Genomic DNA, 23,534 nt, shown 5'->3' with positions numbered 1-23,534 from the left:
GACAGAAAAGTCGTTCAGCAATCAAGACAACCTAAACAGAAATTTTAAATCTTACACGCTGAACTACAGTTGTCCGCGAGCCAGATTTCGCCCCTGAGTCGACTTGCCCAACGTATGAATGACCTCCTTCGCACCCCGGATTCCAGAACGAACCGCACCATCCATATATCCCCTCCAAACATCCGCCGTCTCTGTCCCAATGAAGTGTACATTGCCATATGGCTCACACAGCGTCTTGCCTGCGTCGCTGGTAAACACTCCGGGCGGCATCACCGCACTAGGAGCCCCCAGTGCCCAAGGATCTTTTACCCATTCCTTCTCAATGACATTGATAGGTTCGGGAATGCGTGCCCCAGTTGCCGCTTCAAAGGCATTCTGGATCTCTTTGAGAACAGTGGCTTGACGGTCCTCGGCGGATTGTCCTGACCAACTTCGTCCTGTGTCTCCGGCATGGAAGCAAGTAAGGCTATATTGATTGTCTTCAGGAACGGAGCTGTCACGGGTGAATGAAATGGCAGTGCCAGTTGATGTGTAAGTTCCTGACAAGTCGGCATGATGCCACCACGGTTCGGCATACACGAGAATAGTCTTCGCGTAGTATCCCAGCTTGGTGGATTGGCTCAGACGCTGTCTCGGTGCAGGTAGTTCGGGAGAGAATTGAATCGACGGGAGTAGACACGATGGGAGAGATACGATAACCTTTTTTCCAGTGTACTTGTCTCCCGTCTTCGTTTCGACGATACATCCATCTTGGGATTGGCTTACGCTTCTCACTGGCGCAGAAAGCTTGACGCTACCTGGTATCAAGTCTGCCGCCATCTTGATACTAAACGATTGGTTTCCTAAGGCACTTGGTGTTAGTTTTGTGCATGCAACTCTCCCCGATGTGTTGTGTGCATTAACTCAACGTAGGGAGTCAAGAGTATTGGTTTAATTTTCCTACCTTGACGATTCCGCAAGTATTGCCCACCATTCTTCCCATCGGAAATGATGTTTGCAAGCCCAGTGGCACGCTTAATGGTATCCAAAAAGTATAGTGCGCTGCTTTCGCTACTTTCCAGACCGACGAGAGACTTAGACATTTCGTTGACCAGCATACTTACGCCGTCGTCCTTGAACTCGTTCGCCACGAATTCGTGAAGAGATACTAAGTCTAGCGCTTCGGCATTGGGTGTAGCATTAGGATTGTCTAGGTTGTTTTGTTCGGCAAGTTCGCCAAGTGCTTGCAGAAGCTGCATGACTTGTTCAAGTTGTTCGGGTTCCATCTATTTCTCTTCTTTATTAGTTTCGTGCGGCCGAGTAGGAAAATAGCCTTCCTTTGGTATCGTGTTACATACCTTTGCTAGCATGCCGTGGGGAATTTTGTCAACCTGTCCCTCCAAATTTCTGGCAACAGACTCGCCTTGGTCACGTTGCTTGACAAGATCGAACTGGAACTCTTTCGCTAGCGAATATATTTCAGACTGGTTGGTGTCGTTGATCCAGGCAGCACCCAGGTCTACAACGCCATTGCCATTGGGAGATGCCCGGACAGAGAGCGTCTTGCCGCCTACGCGATCCATTGCTTCAAGGACGACATAGGTCAAGCCTGCGGCGTGGATTTCCCTTGCTGCACGAAGACCGCTGAGGCCAGCGCCAATAATTATGACGTCCAGTTGGTCCCTTGGTGTGGCGGCCATTGTCAATGGTGTTTGCGTGTACGGGTCGGTTGAAATCGTTGTGTGATTTATGAATGCGAAAGGAATGGCTCCAAGTTATTATTCATCTGGACATCAACTGGCCAATATATACTTGAAGTAAGCTCTCTCGATATTGCAGCTATATGTGGCTCTTTGGAACATCATGTCATCCGGGCATGAGACGCCAAGCGTTGAACTTTGATCTACGCGCGGTGCTATCTAAACGCAGGCAGCAGGTCAACGTCCCTTTGAGTCGAGGTCCTACATTTCCACGTACACGTTAATAAACCAGAGGTCAAGTACCACCAAAAATGTATAGATCAAGCCAAGACTACCATGACGATGGACACACTTACGCAGCTCACGTGTGTCTTGACTCTTGAACCAGACTTAGATGCCACACCTTGCGCGGCAAGATAAAAGAGTAGCCGCGCCCCCGGATTTCTCATCGTCCCGCTTCGCCCGCTTCCTTGCCATCAACTCTCAACTTCCCCCGCAATCTGCTTCATGCACAAGACATGGTAAGATGGCTTCTGTGGGTTGGGTATCTGCAACTCGCCAGCCGCGGTCCCCGAGCCGTCCGCAATCCGTCTCTGCTAGATTCCCCACAAAGTTCCGAATCAGGCACAATCGAACGAGAACTGGCTGCGTGACATGTCGTCGACGCAAGAAAAAGTGCGACGAATCTCATCCAATCTGCCGTGGCTGTATCAGAAATGGCCTGGATTGTAGCTGGCCGAAGATTGATCAGCAACCTGAGAAACGACATGGCGAGAAAGGAGAGCCTGGTTGTGAAGATGACAACGAGGAGGCTAACATCCAAAACCAGCATCTTTGTTCGTTGGAGTTGTGCAGAGTTTCGCCATCTCCGTTTCAGGGCATGACAGCTTTCTCATGCGAGTCTGGTCGACTTTTCGAGCACTATCTGACAGAGACTGCTGTCATGATCTTTGCTGGCGTGCTGTCTCCAAATCCCTTCATAACTTGCGTGCTTCCGCTGGCACTTACAAATTCGCTGCTTATGCATGCTGTTCTCGCCGTCAGCGGCTCTCATCTATCATTCAGGCTTCCAGAGTCTACTAGTCTACAACTGGCGACTCGGAAGCACTATGTTCAGGTGCTAAGAGGTGTACAGGCACTAATCGCTGCCGGCACTTCGTCTGTTGACGATGGCATTCTTCCCCTGGTAATTGCCTTGTTGTGTGAGTACGAGGTAAGTTGTGACTTAACCCTGGGCAAAAATGAAGGTGTTTGTAGTGACCAAACTAATCGTTGTAGGTTCTCTCTTGCTCCCCAATTAACACCGTGTTTCTGCACCTGAACGCGGCCCGGGACTTGTTGAATAGCTATCGAGGCATCAATCACAACCCAAATACGGCCACGGCTGAGGACATCTCTGACGCCCAAAATCTGGCGCATGAAACACTCGCATACTTCATCCTCAGCAATACCATGCTCCCATTCTCAGACCCAAGTAAATGTCCCTGTGAACAGTTCACGTGGCCGCTGTCCGGGCGAGAGGCCTCGTGGTCCCTGTTTGGCGCCGTCTTTGGTGGGAGTTATTCGCTGTTTCAACTGATCCCCGAAATTAAGAATTTGTACTGCCTCCGTCTTATCGAAGAGTCTCAAGGGATAGCTTGTCCTTCTCAATACTTACGTATCGCCAAGGAGGACTTGATCCACTGCATTGACACATGGAGCATGGATCCTTTACCAGATATTGCATTGGCTGACAACACGACGCATCTCGAAGCTCGAATATTTGACTGGGAACAGAAACAGAAAGCTGCAGAATGTCTTCGCCAAGCGCTGTACATCTATGCCGCTTTATCCCTGACCGGCTCTTGTCCTCCCTCTCCCAGCCTTAAAGAGGAGGTTCAGTGTAGGATTGACAACATCACAAGCCTGGCGACTTACCTACAAGATTTGCCTTACTCCACAAACCTTTTATGGGCAGTCGTAATGGCAGGTTCTTGTATGGAGGATAAGCTGCAACAGGACACTCTTATCGACGGATTACAACGATCCAGGTATCAAATGAGGCATCTGCAAATTGCTCAGAAATCCCTGCAGCTCCTTTGGGCGGATGCAACCCCAAATGCATATGGGCCAAACGGTTTACGTCATGTTATTGAGAAGCATGAACTGAGCCTCGTTATGGTGTAGCTCATTAGGCAGTTTTCCCACGGAACCAATGCATTTCTATGCAAAAGTCAGCTTCTCCAACTAGAAATAAGAACATAACTACATACCATTCCTGTCGGTTATTCGGTGCTTTAATCTTGTAGGTGGAATGGAGCTTGCCTATCTCTTCCCAAACCCGAACGGCCGAGATGCTTGAGTGACTAATTACGGAGTGACATTTATTCAACTTTATCACTTGTAGGCAAACATTATTTGTATTCGTGCCAGCTTTTGTGAGGCTGACAACTTGTCAAGGGTAAGAACTGTCCTCGCTCGTCCTTCCAAAGATTTTCTGTTGGATAGCCCAAACACGCTGTTGGCACTGTGAATTTGATCACGGCAGCTATGCAGCGAAGCACATCACACGGTGGAACAAGTGATCTAATAAGAGACTTCACCCACCACACACGGTTATCCTTCATCAGTGCCGTGGTTTGTTGGCTGACGGCAAATGAAAATTGTGGCCCGGTACTGACTTTGCCGACCAGCTTCAGCTTCATAACGGGAGTACATCGCATCAGCCTACATACGGCTTTTGTCATATTTGCTGTACAGACCAGGAGAGAGGCTGCACAACCAACATATTGAGGAAATGATAGCTGTGGACCAACGTATTACACGAGACTTGGCGACTGTTTCACCCAACTCAACGCGTATGCGTATGCGTAAAATTGACTGAGATCAAGCTCAATAGTTGTAAGCTTCGCATGTCTCGCATATCTCGCCCTGCCGTTTCTAACTCGCCCTTGGAATGAGGAGTAAAATTACCCTCAAACGGCGCTGAATGACTCCACAACTGAAGCTATCAAAGCCACCGTTCGTTTATTGCAGCAAGCGTTCCCTGCAACTTCTTTGACCAAGGGACCACGATGCTGATGATGCCTATTGGCCGAGATTCTTCGATCATTGGACAGCATTGGGGGTAATGTTACCTAGCTTCCGCACCGTTCAACCGCTTTGTCAACTTTCTTGGTTGTATCGTAGGGCTACAGCATTTTGCTGGTTGCATCGAACCTTTAGCGTGTCCCAAATTGGGGTGGTCGTTGCCACAGGTGGAGGATTCGCGCAGGGTTTAGGGGTTGAGACATCATAATAGTGGTCCTTCGTGACAAACCTGCCGTATCTACCGAATTATGACCCGAGTGTCGATGGTCAGCGCCCAACAGCTTTTGTTGGCATAACACAGCACAAGCAGACCGCTTGAAGGGACGCAAACTTCTAGAGGAAAAGATTACTTGTCCAAAGAAGTCACTTATACGCAACTATTGCTCCTGAAGAATGTGTCCAGCATTAATGGTTGTTGTGGCGTCAGTAGTTCAGTCAACTTTAGTCATAGTTCGTCCCATGCAAACAAGCAACCAAGGTTGCTTGCCACGACTCAGCTGCCAGCTCTTGCGACAGAGGAGCACTCCACAGGAAAATGATTGGCAGCGTTGGTCAGATTAATCCCGCGCCTCGTGTCGTCTTTGAAAACTGAGCGTACGACCAAACGGGTTTGACCGGTTTGATCTGGTACCCCAATTGTACTGTACGTGTATTCAAGGACATATTCATGTGCAAGGTAAACTGACACGGCCCGAGCGTCAGAGTCTGGCGATCCTCCCGGCTGTCGCAAGCCTCCTACCCAACCACAGATTCGTACTGTAGACCTCGACTGCCGGGGCCAGTTGGCCGATACCAACGCGGGGAAGACTGAGAAACCGAGGCCCAATAATGATTCTTTTAGTGGAAGCCTTCTGGTCTTCGTAAGTTGCTTCTAAAGTGTGACGCCAGGCACTAAAAGCCCGCCATGTTGTGCCCAGAGGGTGCCACCAGGCATCGCTGGATGTCGAGAAACGTGGGTCACCAACCCACCCTCTGGCGTTTGCCGGTAGATCATCACATGCGGCAACGGCATCCGGGCCAAATCAAAGCCACCGGCGTCCGGGTGAGACACCAGGCCTCAGAGGCGAGACACGAGAAGAGCATGTTGCAATAGCATTGGCCAATCTCGCGGCTCCTCGTACCTGTTTTAGTGCTGTGCTGACCCAATGCCCAGGCAGAGTCGGCATAATCAACGTTGACAGCCAAGAGGTAAACCGGTGACGGACCGACCAGTTTAATCTAGAGGACCAAGCATCAGCAGGGCTGAGGATTCAGAGATGTCACCAAGGGATATCGCAAGCCAAGCATTCGACGACAACTCGAGGGACTTGAGTTTCGACTAGACAGGGAAAACAGAACTTGTTGAATGTTAGAACCATGAATTGATGTGAGACTTGTCAGCGGAATGCAGGGACACAGGAAGCTGCATCCCACCGTACCCTGCATTCAGGGTATCAAATCAGGGGCCCCCCGGGCAGTGGAACAACCGTCGTCTCGGCCAGACTTAGATTTGCGTTGGTGTCCCTGCTCGCACTCAGGTATTTGAATTTCAATTTATGGCCCCAAGCATCAGGGATTTTGTGTATGTGTACGCCGTGTGGGCATGAAGAGTTGGTAGACTCGTCGGCAAATGTTGATGTCTTGTATAGTGACCACATGCAAAAAAGGCAGGAGCGATGCACCACAGCACAGTTCAAGGTTGGGGGTATGGGTGTGGCCGGAGGAAAGAGGTAGAACCCAGGACAGCCAAGAAAGTGCCCTCCTGACACCAGATGTCTGCTTAGTCCTATTGTAGTCTGGTTCGATGGTGATTCAAAGTTTGCCCAAGAGACCCAAGATCGTGATCCAACAAATATGACGACGGTACAGATCAAGCTTTACTTCGATGACCCGAGGATTTTATCGACACCAGCCAAAAACTGCCAAGCGTTTCTTTGCACAGGCATTGCCAAGGCGCCTTGCTATCGGACAGGTTGTTTCCACAGGATACATGTTTTGGGGCAGAACGAAACGCACCGGACCCGTCACGAAATGCATCACTGTGCCAGAGACGATTCCCTATTTGGCTCTGCTTGCGCTGTGAGACACGGATAACGGGACATCCAACACACTTTAGAACAGCCGTTGCGGAGCACAATCACCACTTCCTGGTCCTGCCGTCAAGTAAACTCTCAGACCTCCATCCTTGCAAATTTCCTGCTTGGTACTCGTTCTGGGCCTAGGCCGGGCAAGCCTTGGCTTGTAAAATCATCCTGTGATTCTCCTGGACATCCTGACGCTTGACTCTAAGCATCGGCTATTGATTATTATATTCGTCTGGGTGCGTTGGAGCCATTATTGCAAATTCTTATCCGCACCCGGCTTGGCAACCAATTTTCATCCACGCAACACCCAAACGTTCCAACGTTGCTTGGTATGTTGCCCCACAACAAGAACGTACAGAGGAGATCACCCCATTGACAGCTGTCGCTGAACCTAGTTACCATGGCTAGCTTTGCGGAATATTACTACATACATGGATGGAAACTAGCGATGCATTGTAGCATTCCATATGACCGGCTGTCGGAGTGTTCGTTTCGGAAGTCAAGAAAGCAACCACCAACGCCACCGATTTTGATCCCTACGGCTGGGACGTCTGATGTGGGGGTCGATGCGCAGTGGAGAAGAAACGCCAGCCTAGAGTCCATATTTGACATCGGGCAACTTTATTAGTGACCCATAGCGGCAAGCCTCGATTTCTCTTTATCAATGCTAGGCCCGCCTCGTCCTTGATGGCCGGTCATTAAGATACCTTCTTCAACATAATATCTTCGGATTTGAACGAATAGAGTTGGATGACCTGTGATCATGGTATATGGTGGTAAGCCCTCACGAGGCTGCCAAATTTGCAGAATTCGAAGGATTAAAGTACGTATTCGTTGACAATGGACTGTGGATTTCAGTCAATTATATCGTCATTTTCTACAAGTCACTTGCGGTTATTCTCACCGCATTCAATAAGTTTCGTTGACTAATTATTGCGATAGTGTGACGAGACAAGACCTACTTGCAGGCAATGTGCCAAGGCTAGACGAGACTGTCCTGGATATAGAGATGCCAACGAATCACCCCCTTCGTCTGAGGCGAGTAGTGCAAACTCGCAAGACCCAGTAAAGCGTCGCCAAATAGTATCCAAAATCCTTGCGCCCAGGGCAGAAAGAAACGACGAAACATCTTCAGAAAGTAGCGCCACGCCTCCTTCCAAATCGTCCAGCGAAAAGTTCATCAAGGCTCCTCCCCAGCTTCCTGTGGATGAGCTTGCTTCTTGCCATTTCATCTCCAACTACGTCTTGATTCCACGACAAGGCTTGGCAACAAATCGCGGGTTCTTGGAGTTTGTTCTCCCTTTGTTAAGGGCCGAGAAGCCGTCAGAACACTTTCTATACGCTTTCAAGGCTTGCTCATTAGCTTCTCTCAACAATCGCGTTGGAACTGGGAATGATTTCGACAAAGCGGCCCTAGGCTGCTACACAAAAGCCTTGGCCTCTACTTTCACAGCTCTAAAGGACCCAGCCTTGGTAAATCGAGATGACACCCTGGCTGCAATCTTGCTATTGGGCCTCTTCGAGAACATTACAGCAAAGACACTGGGAATGCTCGCATGGAGCTCGCATATTGAAGGCGCCATTCAGCTGGTTAAGTCTCGAGGTCGAGAGCAATTAAGCAGTAAGATTGGATTGGATCTATTCATTGCAGTGCGGACCCAAATGGTGAGTTTCGCTTGCATTCATGTCTCCACTTCTCGCGATTCACCAATCTCAAATCTAATTACACATGCGCAGATTATCCATTCTTTGAGTACTGGGAAAGCTCCAGCGCTTGACGTCGACTGGTGGGTGGATGATCCGGTCAGCAATGAATACAACATGGAGTTTCAGCAACTCAGCAGCCGTGTCGGAGAGCTCAAGAGCGAAGTCAATGTCCTTCTCGCCACTGTCACCCGATCACCTGAGAATATTAAGTTGATGAAAGACACAATCCAAATCTGCAAGTCTCTAGACAAAGAAATCGTTGTTTGGCTTCGAGAATTACCAGAACAATATACATGGAAGACGGTTGCTTGGGAGCCTTACAACCCAAAGTGTGACTATTCCAAAGCAGACGTTTTTCCTGGACGTATCGACACATATGGCGACTTATGGGTGGTAAATTTCTGGAATGTCATGCGCTGTATGAGGATCGTTTTGTCGTCTCTTACCATACGCTGCACGGCCTGGGTCAACTTTCCAGCTGACTACCGGACGACTGCAGAGTACGCGACAACGGTAAGAATTTGCGTTAGTGCCATCACAGATATCATCGCTTCGGTTCCTTACCAAATGGGCCTTTTTTCAAAGCGCAGGGACTTACGGAATAATGCGACGCATTCAGTATTTGGCTGTGGAGAAGATACTTCTGAGAAGGGTTTGGCTGGCTACTTCTTGCTCTGGCCATTGGCCTGCATTCAAGGGCAGGACTACCTCACAGATTCTCAACGACTTTGGGTAAAGGGCCGTTTGAAGTCTATTGGAAACACCCTTGGTGTAAGATATGGCAACTTGTTGTCGCAGGTACGTACGGCTGTCGCTGCACTTGGATGATGCCATGCATCCGACGGGATCCACGATGCTTTGCAACCGAGAACTGACCATACTCGCTTAGCTCAACGTTCGCGTCCCGTCTATGCTGATTCTTCGGGACCGATTGAAGAATAATCCACACAATATCCCAGTCGATATAGCAGCCATCCTAGCTGGCAAAGCATCGGGCATGTCGCCTCCCATTCCCGGAATGCCAATGGCAGGGGTCGCAATGCCACCAGGTATGTCTGTTCCGGGAGTTCCAACACCTGGGATACCCGGGATGTCGTCGATTCCAGATGTATCGACCGAAGCTTTGGAGAAGCAAGAGGCTATTCGGAAGAAAATGCTCCAACGTCAAACAGAGGAGCTTGTCACAAAAGCTGTTGATAAGTCTGGGAAGCTAGACGACTGGACAATAAAGACATGGCTGCAATTATAGCCTGTATTGTTTTCCTGGGTGTGATAGCGAAGAAAGAGCGCTTTGACTGGCGCTTCATAATATTATTCAAATTATTTGTATTGGTGACTTCTGTGGTTTCTGAAGTGCGTTGTGGGCGTTATATAGGATGTATCAACGGGATATAACCCATACTATCTCTCTGCATCAGCGGAGCGTTCCCTTTTGCTGAATAACCTAGCGGTTATTTTCTTTGATAGGATGCATGGAAAGAATGTGGTCTGGCGTTGGCATGGGAATTACACACCGGCTGGGGAAGCTTGCAACGAACACTTGACTTGATTGCCCGCTGTGACTTGCCAACGAATAAGTCGCTGTGAGCGGCGGCCGTTTTTATTGTAACAACACACTCGCAAAGCTCATTAGCAAAATGTTCTATAGACTAATAAAATGCCTCCAAATTCAGCATTAAAATGCCATTTAATGGATAAATGCGACGCTTCAATCGTAGTGGTCTTCCATCCTCTAGGTTAAGTTAACTGGCATGAGAATTAAAGTGGGCCCCGCTTGATAAAGTCAACTTCAAAGAAAGCTCTGCATCTCACCAAGACCACCTCACAAGAATTTACAAACCCATTACTCCCACACACGGCTAGTCAAAAACGAAGGGGAAAAAAGTATAGAAACGCAGTACAGAATCGCGACATTCACAATGAGCGACGTCAAAGACATTCTCCCCGATCTAGACAAGCTAGATTCGCAGCTGGACAATCTTGAAGATGCGTTGGAGCCTCTACTCACCAACCTGAATGAAAGAGCCTCTCAATTACCACTCCTCGATAAAGCCAAGCTCTTCTCGCTCACGGCATATTCCATCGAGTCACTTCTCTTTTGTGAGTCGCCGCATTTCCACCTTTCTAACGAGATGGTACGCTAACCCCTGCGACAGCCTATCTGCGATTACAGGGCGCGGATGCCCAGAACCACGCTGTATACGCAGAGTTGAAACGTGTGCAGCAGTACTTCAGCAAGATCAAGACGGCTGAGGAGCCGGAAGCGCAGAGAAGTCTGGTTGTGAACCAAGAGGCTGCGGCTCGGGTCTTGAAGGCAGACCTGGTATGTGACCCTTCTTACCTGAAGATTACGTTGGAAGCTTCGAACAAGAACTAACGGCGCGAGTGTTATGTAGGCGGACAACAAGTCTATTAGCAGTAGGCTGGCTGAGAAGATTGCTGAGGAGCGAGCAAAGGCGCTGCTTAAATCTGTGGAGGGTAAGAAGCGAACTGCAGATGATTCTGCGTCGGGAGCATCAGCGAGTGATGCACAGGCGAGTAAGAAGAGGAAGCAAAAGGGACGAGGGAGGGGTAAACAGGGTTAGGAATGTGGTATTTTGGTGAGGATTCGATATTGAGAATCGACATTTGGGAAACTGAGTTTTACTTTGAGAACGGGATGGTTCTCATCCTTTTGTGTTGGTTTAATCATGGTTTAGGCAAGGCGTTTGGAAAAGGTTGATTAGAGTAGACTTTAACGACACAAAGTTGCAAATTTATTACCACAACGGCACGATAACTTGAACAATGAACCCTACAATGTGGTCTCAAAACTAAAACAACAGCCAATACCATCATATACCTCCTTCAAGTCATGCGAAATTCACACTCAATCCCATCCGCCACTGCCCTGGACCCTTGCCATAACTCTACCGAGGCCACCCGACCCACGCCGACAAACCCACACCCTCCCATTGGCCAGATTGCGCTCCGATCCAGAAACATCGCCAACTCTTCTCCCAGCTTCTTCCTTTCACATTTCATTTGACATCCTCCCATCACTCCCACAACCACCAAACCACAACATCACACCATGCCTCGCAACAGATCCGCCGGTCGCGCTCCCGCCCCTTCAAGGGCTCCCACCCGTCCCACGGTCCCTGCTTCAAACCCGATGCCTCAACAGCAGCGTCCGGCGACCACCATGGCCGGTCCTCAGCACGGTGCTCCTCAACAAATGGCTCCCGCACCCGCTGCCTCCCAGGGCCCAGGACTGTTCGGCCAGATGGCCAGCACTGCAGCGTACGTATACGAATCACTCTAGGCGTCGAATTCTCTCGCCATCACCTAGGCCTCATGTCTTGATGAATCGTGAAAAACTAACCTTGATCAGTGGTGTTGCCATCGGCTCGTCTGTCGGCCACGCCATCGGTGGCTTCTTCTCCGGCGGCTCCTCCGAACCTGCTCCCCAGCCCGTACAAGCGCAGGCCACGCAACAGCAGCAGGAATGGGGTAACAACTGCCAGGCCGCTACGCAGCAGTTCACCAAGTGCATGGATGATAATAGTGGCAATATGCAGATCTGCAACTGGTACTTGGAGCAGTTGAAGGCTTGCCAGGCCGCTGCTAGCCAGTACTAAGGAGAGTCGTGGCTTGGAGCAGGGCGATGAGAGTGTTTTTGTGTCAATGTCATGCGGCTGCTATGGAAGTGTATGAGGTTACTGCATAGTTGATGAACTGGGGTTGTCCTGCAAATCTGCGTCGATGTAGATCGGTTGGATTTGTATTGTATTATAGATGGCATCCCCGCTCTTGGGGCATTCAAATCACCTCTTAAGATGGCAAAAAGTCACGGTTGGCATCGGCGTGTTCGTCTCGCACTTGTTATAACCATGGTAGCTAGTCATAAACTGCGAGACCATATTTGCATTGTGCAGATATCGATCCAAATGTGCTATGCTATTCCCTAATTGCTGAATGCTCGGTTCAACATCTTATTCATGTAACTATGTTTTCTCGGCTGATATACATTATGCTTACAAAAGTCCACCTACGCAGCTACTTTTCGTCCTCGTCGGGCCGTGGCTCAAAATTTAACTGTAACAATGTTAGTCGTGTGTTAGTTGAAGTAAGAGGAGATACTTCATCGTACCGAATTCCCATTATATAGTTGATGGTCTCGTGGTCGATCATTAGGGTTATCAAATCCGCGGACGCGACGGTTCTTGACTTGTGACGATGCTGATTCCGCTTGCTCGGACGCAGTCTCCGAGCTGGCGTTGCCGTTGGTTCCACCTAGAAAAAGTCCGAGGAGCCAGTTGAGGAAGCCTATTATCAACCCCAGAAATCGAGAAAACAATCCTTCTGAGGAGCCGTTATACGCAGAAGCAAAGCTTCGAACAGGGACCAGAATAAGAGTCGATGATGGAGCCAAGCCAATCTCCCCAAGAGACTTGTTCTCCTCTGTTTCGTCTACCGGTCTGTTGGGCAGTGGCGTAAGCAGCTGTTTGAAAGCGTACGGCAGCTCGCCATCAGTTCTATTTTCATCGACCCATTTTCGAACCTCCTTGACAGGATCAGATGTCTTGAACCGTGATCGAATAGTCGATCCATCAAACAACCGCACTTGTATCGAGGTGACATTGCCAATCCTGGTTGTCGATGGCACACGAGACGCGGGTGCGGTGGCTATCGGTGAGGAAGAGTCACTCCTTGACTGAATTTCCATCCTCTGCTGCTCTCGTTGTGCCGCCCGATTGCGTCGTTCCTCTTTATCATCCTGAATGCGCTTCAGGATTCGCTTCCGGTCTTCAGATTCCTGCAGTTTCTTCTTTTTCAACAATTCCGCTTGCTTGTTTGTTTCCACACCCTCCACAGCGGCTTTGGCCTTCTTCCTTGCCCGCTCCTCTTTAGCCTTCTTCTCAGCAGCCTCTCTTTCAGCTTGTAATTTCGCAGCCCGCTCTTCTAGGACACGGCGCACAGTATCTGATCTTTCCACAGTTGGGGGAACACCGGTTGAGGTTGAAGCTGTAGGAGGGGAGGATGAACCTGCATCCGTGGACGGTTGTGCGGCTGGTGGCGGATGAATATTAAACGAGTTTTGGACACGACGAAGGAAGTCTTCTTTAGTAGTCCCCGCAGCAATATACTCCTTCAGCTCGCCATGCTTCATAATGACGATTGTGGGCGTCTGGGGCAGCGGAAAGATTTGGGCAAGGTAGCCGGCTTCATCTGAACCAGCTGTGAGGCGCAAAGCCACCGCCTGCTTAGCGATGACATCGTTGAGCTATAAAGGGTCAGTGTGAGAACATTGTAGACACAGCTTGAGTAAAGCGTACAGAGGGGTCTTGCAGAAACTCATTCTCCCAAGTCTTGCTTTCGTCATTGTCATCTGTCCTAAGTCAGCACATAGCTTCATTGTTGGGCTCACCAGCCGTACTTACTCGTCACAAAGCAAAAGACCGATTTCTGCTGTCCGACAGCCGTAGAAATGCCTTCCTGCAGGGAACCCTCGTAAAACATGGTTCTTGATTTCTCCAGTGTTCAAAGAAACGTGCAATGTTGAACAATTGTGGCAATATGTTTGGGTGTAATGCTGATCTTGTCAACGCCACGTGGTGGGCGAAGGAGGGGCGTGAACTTGGTTCACCGGCGAGCTGGTTGGCTTGCACAGACCAAATTGATCCGAAGAGATGAAAACTCGGAAGACAACTGGTTCGTTATCTCATGACAAGATGAAGAAGGTACCGGAGCAGAATTTGTGCTGGTGGTGAGAATCGGAGCTCTCGACTGACAAATTCAATCAGTAAGACAGACGAAGTAAGTTTGGGTCAACGTCAACAGTTGAGCTCCCCATGACATCTGACGCTGAGGACACGAACTTGTTGGCCGCCTTAGGCAGGCGGTGGGCCAAAACCATGGCCAAAGTCCTGGCTCAAAAAGTCATAGTGGGGCCGAACATCCAAAAGCTCCGACATCATCTTGAGCCGACTTCCAACATTTATGGGCATACTCGATACGCCACTTTTTCAACTGATGTTGCAGATTCGCGGAGGCAGCACATCGACATGAACTGCCCAAATAGCTTCGTGCGAACCCTGCGCGCCGCCAATATATCACAAAGGCTTTGCCAATCTACACCTAGAGCAACACGGTCTGCATTCACACGACCGCTCCATCGCCAATTCACCAATACCTCCCGTCGAGCAGACAAGCAAGCCGCTGACGACCCCAACTTCACATCAATTCTCGACGCACCACCACAAATAGTTCGCGCCGGTAAGCGCCATGGGCCAGGAATCATTCTGCTAGGTACGTCATTTCCCACCAAGCACATTCATCTTCCGCAGCACTCACAATCCTGCAGCTCTCATCCCCATCACGGCCTTTGCCCTTGGAACATGGCAAGTCCAGCGCCTCGGTTGGAAAACCGAACTCATCGCCAAATTCGAAGACCGACTCGTTCGCGACCCTCTCCCCCTCCCGCCTACAATTGACCCTTCCGCCATCCATGAATTCGATTACCGCCGAGTCTACGCCACTGGTACATTTCGACATGATCAGGAAATGCTCATCGGACCGCGCATGCGCGACGGCAAAGACGGATACATGGTCGTCACGCCGTTGGAGCGCGAAAACGGCACCACCATCTTGGTGAACAGAGGCTGGATCAACAAGGCGCACAGAGACCCAAGGACCCGACCGGATAGCTTACCAAAGGGCAAAGTCACGGTCGAGGGGCTGTTACGGGAACCTTGGAAGAAGAACATGTTTACGCCGGAGAATCGGCCGGAAAAGGGCCAGTTTTATTTCCCGGATGTGAAGCAGATGGCAGAACTGACAGGGAGTCAACCTGTCTGGGTGGAAGTTACAATGGGTACGTTGGAGGCTATCAATAGTGGTTGTTCAAGGTTAGAATTGCTAACTTTGCTAGAACCCGAGTTCATGAAAATGATGGACTTTGAAGCACGGGGTATTCCATACGGACGAGCGGCAGAGGTCAACTTACGAAACAATCATGCACAGTACATATTCACATGGTACGTCTCTGCCTGGCAAGCATCTTATTTTGCATGACAAAACTCGTAGCATTCCGCATCGTTGCTGACATTAATTTAGGTACGGATTATCCGTAGCCACCGCAATCATGTTGTTCATGGTCCTCAAAAAGCCAGCATCTAGCATCACACGCCGCGTCCAAGCTACTAAAAACTTTTAAGAGCGACGCCGTGGGTATTCCTGTAACATTAGCCATAAAAACACAATATCCAGGTGTCGACACATCCTTCGCGGATATACACCTTTCAATCTTGTAATAATACAATACCATCGGACAAGCTCATGATGTCGTAGAGCTAGCCTCGGTAGTTTCCTCATCTCGTAATCTCTTGCGACGTGCCCCCACACTTTGAATTGGCATTCTCAGCTCTTGCAGTAACTCTCTTGGGAGATGTCTCTGTGCTAGTGAGAACATTGTGCTGTCGGATGTAATCTGGCGTTGTCTGGATACAGTTAGAAACTCATGCAAACTCAGTATGGACATGGCGCTGTAATTCAACATACCGTCTCATCAAGGTCGCCACGTCACTCTCTTCGATGATTTTCCGCTTGGCGTGATTCGCATAAGCACCCAAATCGTCGCCCAGCTGTTCAAAGAACCACTCTGAAGCTTGGGTCAATGCAGTGAGCGTATCCGTTGATACTCGGGGGTTACTCAGACCGGACGACTGGAGTGCTGTTTGGGCTACTCTTTTGACAAACGTCGGCGGCAACGCAGGATATTCTATGCCATGCTTTGATATCCTTCGTTGGCGTTTCTTGGGCTTTGATCGCTCTCTGGCGGGCCTTACTGCAGACGAAGGGTCGATTAGCTCACCCTCATCAACTGACTGTTCGCCCTCAAGCTCTTCCACAACTGGCTCGACGCCGTCTTCGTCCTCGCCCTCCACGGGCTCTGGTTCAAGCCCAGGGTCCAGATCCGGATCAGAATCAGCGTACACGTCCGGCATATTACGATCATCATCATCATCATCATCATCATCGCCGCCGCCGCCGCCGATGTCAGCTGGCCCTGGCGTATCCGGCAGGGTGACGTTGCCTACACCACCTCGACTAGCGGCGTTACTTGCGCCTGCCTCAATTATTGATTTCTCCACGATGGGAGATGTAGCACCGCCATCTTGGGGAGGGTCAGACATATAAAAAGTTGAATCTCCAGCGCCAGGAGGTACTTGTAGCCCAAATCCACTGTCGCGTCCGCCGATGGTGTTTTGTGTCACATCATCATCAATCCTGTTGCATGTCAGCAAATATACCCCGGGAGAAAAAAAAACGGGTAGCACCATACCGGGTAAATGTTCGATCAGCACCTGCGTTTGCCTGAGCCTGGATATTGGCTAGTAATGACTCAGGGAAGAAGTCGGATGGGCGTCCAATATCGGCAGTGACTTCGTTAGGGTCAAAGACATCACTATCAAGACCACCACTAAAGCTAGGTCTCGATATACTCGGCTGCTCGCTGTAGGCTCGCCGAGGTCCTTCAGGTCTGTCAACAAACGGCAGGGTGTTTGTCTCTGATTCCAAGCCAGATGAACGGGGCGGTATCAGGTCAGATTCGTCGTCTTGGTCGATTGGTAGAGAAAAACGTGGTGGTCTGGGCAGGTCGGCATCGTCAACATCATCGTCCACCTCTGGGATTGGCGCGAAGCTCGACCGCTTGCCTTGGGGTGGTGATGAAGAGAGTATAGGCTTGCTACCGGGTGCCAACACTGAGGCTAAATGTCCCAAGATGCCCATGGGGGTCTCTCTCTGTTCTACCAGGCTCTGGCGCCTAATTTTACCTGGTGTGAGCAGGGCATTACGACGTTGGTCGAGAGCCTGACGAGCGGCCTTTGCATGAGGCGTGGGAGCATTGTTACGGCGTCCAGATGCAGAAACACCTTGACGGACAGAATTGAGAAGCTCGCGGGTGGAATTGCGGTCAAGTGGCGTGTAAACAGCGGAAGGACGTGACGACGGCGGTTCGGCACTGAAAGCACGACGGCTCGCTGGAGTTCTGGCGGCGGTGGGTGTTCGTATTGGAGTCTTGGTTCGTGAAGAATCGACATTTCTCGGTGACGACTCCATGTTGCGCTGAGTCTACCTGGTCGGTGACCCGAGACGGACGGCCATGCCCTAGAACGGGAGGAATAGAGGGAAGAGATTTGTCCTTTTGAATAATGCCGGCTGCGATATGTGCATGGACGTGCGGAATGGCGAGCTTTATTGGCAAATTGCCGATGGCGTGGGCAGCTGCTGGTTGCGATGTTGAAGTGGCGCGTGGAACGGGATGTTGAGACGTGGGACACTGACGCGATAATCAATTTGATGTCACTCGGATCTGCAGCATGGCTTGGGGATCTGCCGACTTGGACCGGAACAGCCCAGCATTTGATGGAGCTAATCGTACTTAAGTACTTTAGGACATCAATTTAGCACTCAGTACGGAGCAGTCTGGCGCGTGCAACTTGACGCCAGCCAGGTGCTCAATCAGCACTGAATCACACTTGAGGCCTGTACCTACCTATTTGATTAGTAATCAAATGACATTTGATGACTTCAAGCAGTCAAGTATCAATGCCCCAATATTACATGAACCAGTCAATACATTCATTTTCTGAATTTCCCAATCATACCACCAAGGCAGCCTGAAGCCGCGAGCCGCGATGGCCCTGTCACTGCCAGATCAAACCGTCAATGCCCAAGAGCACCTAATGAAACTACATGCAAGGTCGGCTTACCTCAGTCTTCAGCCGTTGTACAAAGGCTGAGATGCAGGGGGTTGACAGGGGCTCGGCGCTCGCAAAATAACAACCACGTCTGACAATATATGTAACCATCGGTTGCAATTTCGTCATGTTGACTCTTGGAAGGCGAACAGTTCTCGACAGTTGCTAGACGTGGATTCACCAAGACATAAGTCAACCGGAAGCCCGAAGCTCTCAGCCTAATGACCGATACCTGGCCCTCCAAAGGCTGTCCAACCTTCGATGCTGAGCACTGCCTCGGAGCATACTCTCTAAAAAACTTAATCCTACGACGGCAACTGTCAAAGGTCTGGTTCAAGAATCTGCTTTCGGGTGGCTTTGACAATTTCCAGCTTACGTCGTGAGTCTTCAAAGCTGGAGGAATGGACCAGACAGCACAAACATTACCTACGCTCGAGCCTGGTCCCCTAGCCGTACATGTACCTAATGAAGACCTTCAACTCTTGCGCGCCATAATTCAGGGATTCAACCAAATAGCGGAAAATCTGATTCGCAATGGTGCCGGATTACGCCCTCATAACCAACACGAGAACTTTGCTACCGGTCTTCAGGCTGCTGCCTACCATGGCGAGCTTGACCTGATAGACCTCCTTCTGGATGCAGGAGCTAATATCAACGACACTGGAGGCTGTTATCAATCTGCATTGCAAGCTGCTGCTTGCCGTCCTGGTCAGGGCGAGGTTGTCTCATTGCTTCTAAAGCACGGCGCTGATGCCACAATCTGCGGCGGTCGGTACGGTTCCGCCCTTCAAGCGGCCGCTTATGCCGGGAATGCTGGTGTCGTTTCTGATCTCGTTGCACAAGGAGCAGACGTCGACGCTCCGGGTGGTGCTTACGGTACAGCGCTACAAATAGCTGCATTCCGGGGGAGTGAAGTGCTCGTTGACACTCTTCTCCGATCCAAGGCTAATGTCAATGCTGAACCAGGTCCCCTGGGGACTGCACTGCAACTGGCTATACAGAACAAGCATTTTCTGATAGTGAAGAGGCTAGTTGAGTCGGGGGCGAGAGTCGATGTACCAGGCGGCGGATTGGGGACAGCCGTCGATTCCTTACATTTGATGCAAACGCGTCGCATTTTCCTCAGGAGGGAGATGGGCTCCGACCAACAACGAAAGACCCTTCAAAGACTCTTCAACGAGGCAATCAACGAAGACATACCAGCCAATGATTTTGCTGTTACCTTACACGCTGCTGCACTTCATGGAAGAGTGGACATTGTTCGACAGTTGTGGCGGCAGTGGGGGAGCACAATCTCGGATGGTGGTCAGTATGATGCTGCACTTCAGGTTGCATGCTCTTTTGGGCAGAAGGACGTCGTAGAGTTCCTCCTAGAAATTGGGATAGGTGTAAGGAATGCCGTGGCCTTCTTCGGGTATCCTCTGCAAGCTGCCGCGTATGGTGGGCACGCAGCCATTATGCAATTGCTCCTTGACAAGGGGGCTGATGTCAACGCCCAAGGCGGGCGATATGGCAACGCTCTTCAGGCTGCAGTGCTGTATGGACATGTCCATATAGTTCAAGACCTCCTAAATGCCGGTGTCGAAGTCAATGTCACAGGCGGCGAATACGGTTCTGCGCTCCAAGCCGCCGTTGCCTGCGAGGGCTCGGACAGGGGAACCCTAATAGCCATCCTGCTGGGCAAAGGAGCGAATGTAAACGCATACGGGGGCAAATTCGGCACAGCTTTGCACGCTGCAGTGTTCCGTCATGACGTTGAAGTGGTTCGCCAGCTCATCCATGCGAACGCAGACGTTAACAAGATACATGAAGGACGGTATGGGTCCATTTTGCACTGTGCTTGCATGACTGAGGACGTTTGGCATGAATGGGAGGAAAAGCCCGGCATTCAACTCGAGCTTGTCAAGATGTTACTCGCAAACGATGCAAATGTGAACGCCCGAGGTGGCCTATATGGTACTCCCCTTCAAGCAGCCGCTCACTACGTTGGACCTAGTCTTTGGCCATACGTCAATAGCCAGATTGAGCTCCTAAACTTATTACTTGTCAACGGTGCAAGTCCGCGAATCGTCGATGGGAAATACGGAACGCCCCTACAAGCCGTCTTCGGCGGTTGTCATGCCACGGGCCGTGAGCCCAGCGACCAGATTTTGGATGTGCTTTTGCATTATATGGACACAAAAGACATTAATATTCAAGCCGGAGACTATAGCTCATCTCTACAAGCTGCTGTTGCCAACAGATCAGATCGAGTTGCACGACGTCTTATCGCCCTTGGGGCTGACGTAAACATATCTGGTGGAATCCATGGCGGCATCGTTGAAGCTGCTTTATCCTTCCACCACGAGCTTGCAAGAGATCTCATCAGCATCCATCATGCTAAAGTTGACCTTGAACATGGCCATAATAGATATCCACTGGCCAAGGCTGTGGCCACGGCAGACATCGATCTGGTAAACTTACTACTGGACAATGGAGCTAGCAGTACAGTTCGGGTGCAACTAGGAGGGCTCAATGCCCTCGACCTATCGGCTACGCTCGAAGATATTAACATCCTGAAGCGAATCTGGGATTATATTGGGGCATTTGAGCCTGATGAACTTCAGACCGCTTTGCAAGCAGCCGTTCGTCACGGGCGAGTTGCATCGGTTGACTTCTTAATCAAAAGAGGAGCGCAGATTGATGCACCATCACCAGCGCTAGAGACGCCTTTACAGACTGCCATTGCCTCAAAAGACTCTGCAATGGTAGATCACTTACTAAATCATCATAAGGCTTCAATCAATTGTCAGTCTGGCTTCCATTGGACTGCTCTGCAAGCGGCTATATCTGTCGGGGATCCTAAAGCTGGCTTGGTACGCAAGCTTATCAACCTTGGCGCAGATGTGAATTTCCAGGGGGGGATATTTGGGACAGCTCTCCAAGCTGCAGCCAGCAAGGGAGACATTGAGACAGTGGAGTTGCTCCTCGATTCCGGAGCCGATGCCACCGTACCAGGAGGACAATACGGAACCTGTCTACACGCTGCTGTGGTTTCTGGGGACTCTCTGATCATACTTAGAATCATTGCAGCTGGAGGCAGGATCGACGCCCTGGACAACTCAAGACGGACTCCATTACATCTCGCGGTACTCAAGGGAAATATATCAGCTGTTGAACAACTACTGCATTACGGCGCGAGAGCGAATATCAAGGACTCCAATGGTCTTTTGCCTATACATGTGGCAATCCAGCAGCGTGACTGCCGGATAGCTCTCAAGTTGTTACCAACGAGTGGTCAAAAATTTCTTTCCGATATACCCGCCACTGAATGGAGAGCGACATTAACAGGCCCTTTCAACTCTCATCTGGAAATTATTGCCGCAGAATCTACGACTGTGTCAAAGAGATTGGACCCCGACCTCCGATCCGGAAACTTCCCCCTGCTTCAAAGGGTCTATACACAGACGCAAAACTACCGCCACTACATGCTGCCCGATAGCACCATGCCATACGAAGAAGAAATAGTCTTAGCCGGACAGGACAAGTATGATGCTATGGCATCAAATGCAAAGACGAGACGAATCTTGTATGCTACGACATTTTGTAATCTGTACTAGTGCGTGAAAACTAACTTGACTACTGCAAACAACAGTATTTTGCGAGACGGAGTTCTATTTCAGTCTGCTGCGACTGGCACATTGAGTGTGTGTTGGACAAAGGGCACAGGTGGACGATGGGTGTCACAAGAAAACCACGTCCCTTCCGCGTCAACACTGGGCCTCCTGGAGCCAAATACTTGTATGATACCCAGCACACAAGAGCATCTTCAAACCCATTTTGCAATTTTGATGCAAGTTCGCTAACAAACATAACTTAGGCTTCTGCTACTGTCGGTTCACGACTCCATCAGTTGTCTTGGACAATTCATCTCAGGCTTCCTGGCCAACTCTGTCTCCCACATCGGAGCTTGACATGAGACGTTCCACAACAATCTGCGGGATTGCCTGGATCCACATGTTTGGCACGAGGGGTATCGAAAGTGATGAGCAAAGCGCCACTGGGCCGAGAATCTTCTTCAGCACGTCGAATTACGCAGAAGTGCCTGACGACGCTTGGGATCTTCTCTTGCCCCTTATACAACAACTAGCGCAGAATTGGGCCAAGACTATACAATCTGCAGAGACATATCTCCTCACAAAGGTAAGACGACGTAGAGGGACAAGCGAGTGTGCTGTTTATGCTGACACATTTGGTAAAACAGCGTAGAGATGTCCTTGCATCACGAGGGAGCAACCCCCAGATTATTAGAGACTTGCTGGGAGACGCCCTGCTCTGGGATGAGCTTCTAAATGTCCATACAGATCAAGTTCGCGAGGTAAAGGATTTCATGGTTACATATCGGAGTAGCCAATGGTCAGTGCTTCGGCCGTCGACAAGCAAAGCTGCTAAGCCCGATATACTCAGAATGGAGGACAAAAAAATGCTGTCTCTTATCGATGAAGTTTATAATGAGAAATTAAAGGCGGCAGCTAGGACTACTCAAGACCTAATTCAGCTGGTAGGGCTTTCTGTCCACCATTATACTCGACATATGGCGGAGGATCAGTTTGCTAAACGGTTACAGGAATTCAACCTCACCTCCATCCTGGAGGCTCAAAGATCAACATCAACAAATATTAGCATGAAACGTCTGAGTTGGATCACGGTAGGTGCATTCCTTACAAATAGGAATGTACGAAAGACTGTAGTTTGTGCTGACAATACAAATTTCATCATAGTTCATCTTCCTGCCACTGATGTACATGGCTGTGAGTGATGATCACCAATGGAGTTGTGTTTCATCTTTCTAACAAGGTTTTATAGACTCTTCTTGGCATGAATATAGATATCCTCAGTGACAACCCTCCATGGTGGTGGTATTGTGTCCTCGCGGCGGTGCTGATGCTGCTCACAACAATTGTGTGGTTGATATACAAGTACTCTCCAAATGTAAGTCTTGCGCACCCCATCTTTACGTGATGTGTTACAAAAACACTCTTACTAATCTTCCACTCCAGCTCGAAGATAGAATCGAAAATTACGTCGACCAACTCTTCGGTCTGTTCAAGGCTCCCACAGCCAAGCCTTGGGACATCGAGCAAGGGTGGAAGCGGCAACTCACTCCCAGGGAAAACACATTGCGGTTCCCGCTGTCGGGCAAAAAGCGCTCATAGAAATAAGATACGATATTAAATAAGATACTCCAATATAGATTTGTGATATCGCCTGACAACATGACATGTCAGCCG

General features: G+C 49.9%; 10 protein-coding genes across 10 annotated transcripts; 7 read left to right on the top strand and 3 right to left on the bottom strand.

Moving 5' to 3' along the window:
- Positions 1–63: 63 nt before the first annotated feature.
- On the bottom strand, positions 64–1,679 carry VFPPC_04894 (Amine oxidase; the record flags this gene model as incomplete). Its single annotated transcript, XM_018284163.1, has 3 exons — positions 64–842; positions 944–1,265; positions 1,338–1,679. The coding sequence occupies 3 exons, from the start codon at positions 1,677–1,679 to the stop codon at positions 64–66; spliced, it is 1,443 nt and encodes a 480-aa protein (XP_018145539.1).
- A 526-nt stretch (positions 1,680–2,205) lies between these two features.
- Positions 2,206–3,845, top strand: VFPPC_04893 (fungal specific transcription factor domain-containing protein; the record flags this gene model as incomplete). The annotated part of the gene is made up of 2 exons (XM_018284162.1): positions 2,206–2,892; positions 2,958–3,845. 2 exons carry the CDS (start codon positions 2,206–2,208, stop codon positions 3,843–3,845), a joined length of 1,575 nt encoding a protein of 524 aa, XP_018145538.1.
- A 3,297-nt stretch (positions 3,846–7,142) lies between these two features.
- VFPPC_15865 (hypothetical protein) lies at positions 7,143–7,439 on the top strand (the record flags this gene model as incomplete). Its single annotated transcript, XM_018293618.1, has 2 exons — positions 7,143–7,147; positions 7,220–7,439. The coding sequence occupies 2 exons, from the start codon at positions 7,143–7,145 to the stop codon at positions 7,437–7,439; spliced, it is 225 nt and encodes a 74-aa protein (XP_018145537.1).
- Positions 7,440–7,574: 135 nt separating this feature from the next.
- VFPPC_04892 (negative acting factor) lies at positions 7,575–9,767 on the top strand (the record flags this gene model as incomplete). The annotated part of the gene is made up of 4 exons (XM_018284161.1): positions 7,575–7,634; positions 7,754–8,476; positions 8,549–9,316; positions 9,408–9,767. The coding sequence occupies 4 exons, from the start codon at positions 7,575–7,577 to the stop codon at positions 9,765–9,767; spliced, it is 1,911 nt and encodes a 636-aa protein (XP_018145536.1).
- A 670-nt stretch (positions 9,768–10,437) lies between these two features.
- On the top strand, positions 10,438–11,103 carry VFPPC_13718 (exosome-associated family protein; the record flags this gene model as incomplete). Its single annotated transcript, XM_018291490.1, has 3 exons — positions 10,438–10,618; positions 10,675–10,841; positions 10,915–11,103. The coding sequence occupies 3 exons, from the start codon at positions 10,438–10,440 to the stop codon at positions 11,101–11,103; spliced, it is 537 nt and encodes a 178-aa protein (XP_018145535.1).
- A 488-nt stretch (positions 11,104–11,591) lies between these two features.
- Positions 11,592–12,138, top strand: VFPPC_13717 (CHCH domain-containing protein; the record flags this gene model as incomplete). Its single annotated transcript, XM_018291489.1, has 2 exons — positions 11,592–11,800; positions 11,892–12,138. The coding sequence occupies 2 exons, from the start codon at positions 11,592–11,594 to the stop codon at positions 12,136–12,138; spliced, it is 456 nt and encodes a 151-aa protein (XP_018145534.1).
- A 418-nt stretch (positions 12,139–12,556) lies between these two features.
- VFPPC_04891 (UBX domain-containing protein) lies at positions 12,557–14,020 on the bottom strand (the record flags this gene model as incomplete). The annotated part of the gene is made up of 4 exons (XM_018284160.1): positions 12,557–12,595; positions 12,651–13,784; positions 13,837–13,889; positions 13,942–14,020. 4 exons carry the CDS (start codon positions 14,018–14,020, stop codon positions 12,557–12,559), a joined length of 1,305 nt encoding a protein of 434 aa, XP_018145533.1.
- Positions 14,021–14,352: 332 nt separating this feature from the next.
- On the top strand, positions 14,353–15,716 carry VFPPC_04890 (surfeit 1; the record flags this gene model as incomplete). Its single annotated transcript, XM_018284159.1, has 4 exons — positions 14,353–14,809; positions 14,865–15,374; positions 15,432–15,537; positions 15,617–15,716. The coding sequence occupies 4 exons, from the start codon at positions 14,353–14,355 to the stop codon at positions 15,714–15,716; spliced, it is 1,173 nt and encodes a 390-aa protein (XP_018145532.1).
- Positions 15,717–15,836: 120 nt separating this feature from the next.
- On the bottom strand, positions 15,837–17,623 carry VFPPC_04889 (histone-fold domain-containing protein; the record flags this gene model as incomplete). Its single annotated transcript, XM_018284158.1, has 3 exons — positions 15,837–15,999; positions 16,061–16,789; positions 16,845–17,623. 3 exons carry the CDS (start codon positions 17,621–17,623, stop codon positions 15,837–15,839), a joined length of 1,671 nt encoding a protein of 556 aa, XP_018145531.1.
- A 1,042-nt stretch (positions 17,624–18,665) lies between these two features.
- Positions 18,666–23,459, top strand: VFPPC_04888 (Pfs, NACHT and ankyrin domain-containing protein; the record flags this gene model as incomplete). Its single annotated transcript, XM_022428424.1, has 8 exons — positions 18,666–21,832; positions 21,899–22,044; positions 22,124–22,446; positions 22,508–22,804; positions 22,871–22,951; positions 23,025–23,054; positions 23,110–23,235; positions 23,304–23,459. The coding sequence occupies 8 exons, from the start codon at positions 18,666–18,668 to the stop codon at positions 23,457–23,459; spliced, it is 4,326 nt and encodes a 1,441-aa protein (XP_022284497.1).
- Positions 23,460–23,534: the final 75 nt, after the last annotated feature.

The sequence above is a fragment of the Pochonia chlamydosporia genome, chromosome 3, assembly GCF_001653235.2.
Source record: "Pochonia chlamydosporia 170 chromosome 3, whole genome shotgun sequence".
In the NCBI taxonomy this organism is placed as follows: Eukaryota; Fungi; Ascomycota; class Sordariomycetes; order Hypocreales; family Clavicipitaceae; genus Pochonia; species Pochonia chlamydosporia.
This window is presented reverse-complemented; position numbering and strand designations above follow the sequence as displayed.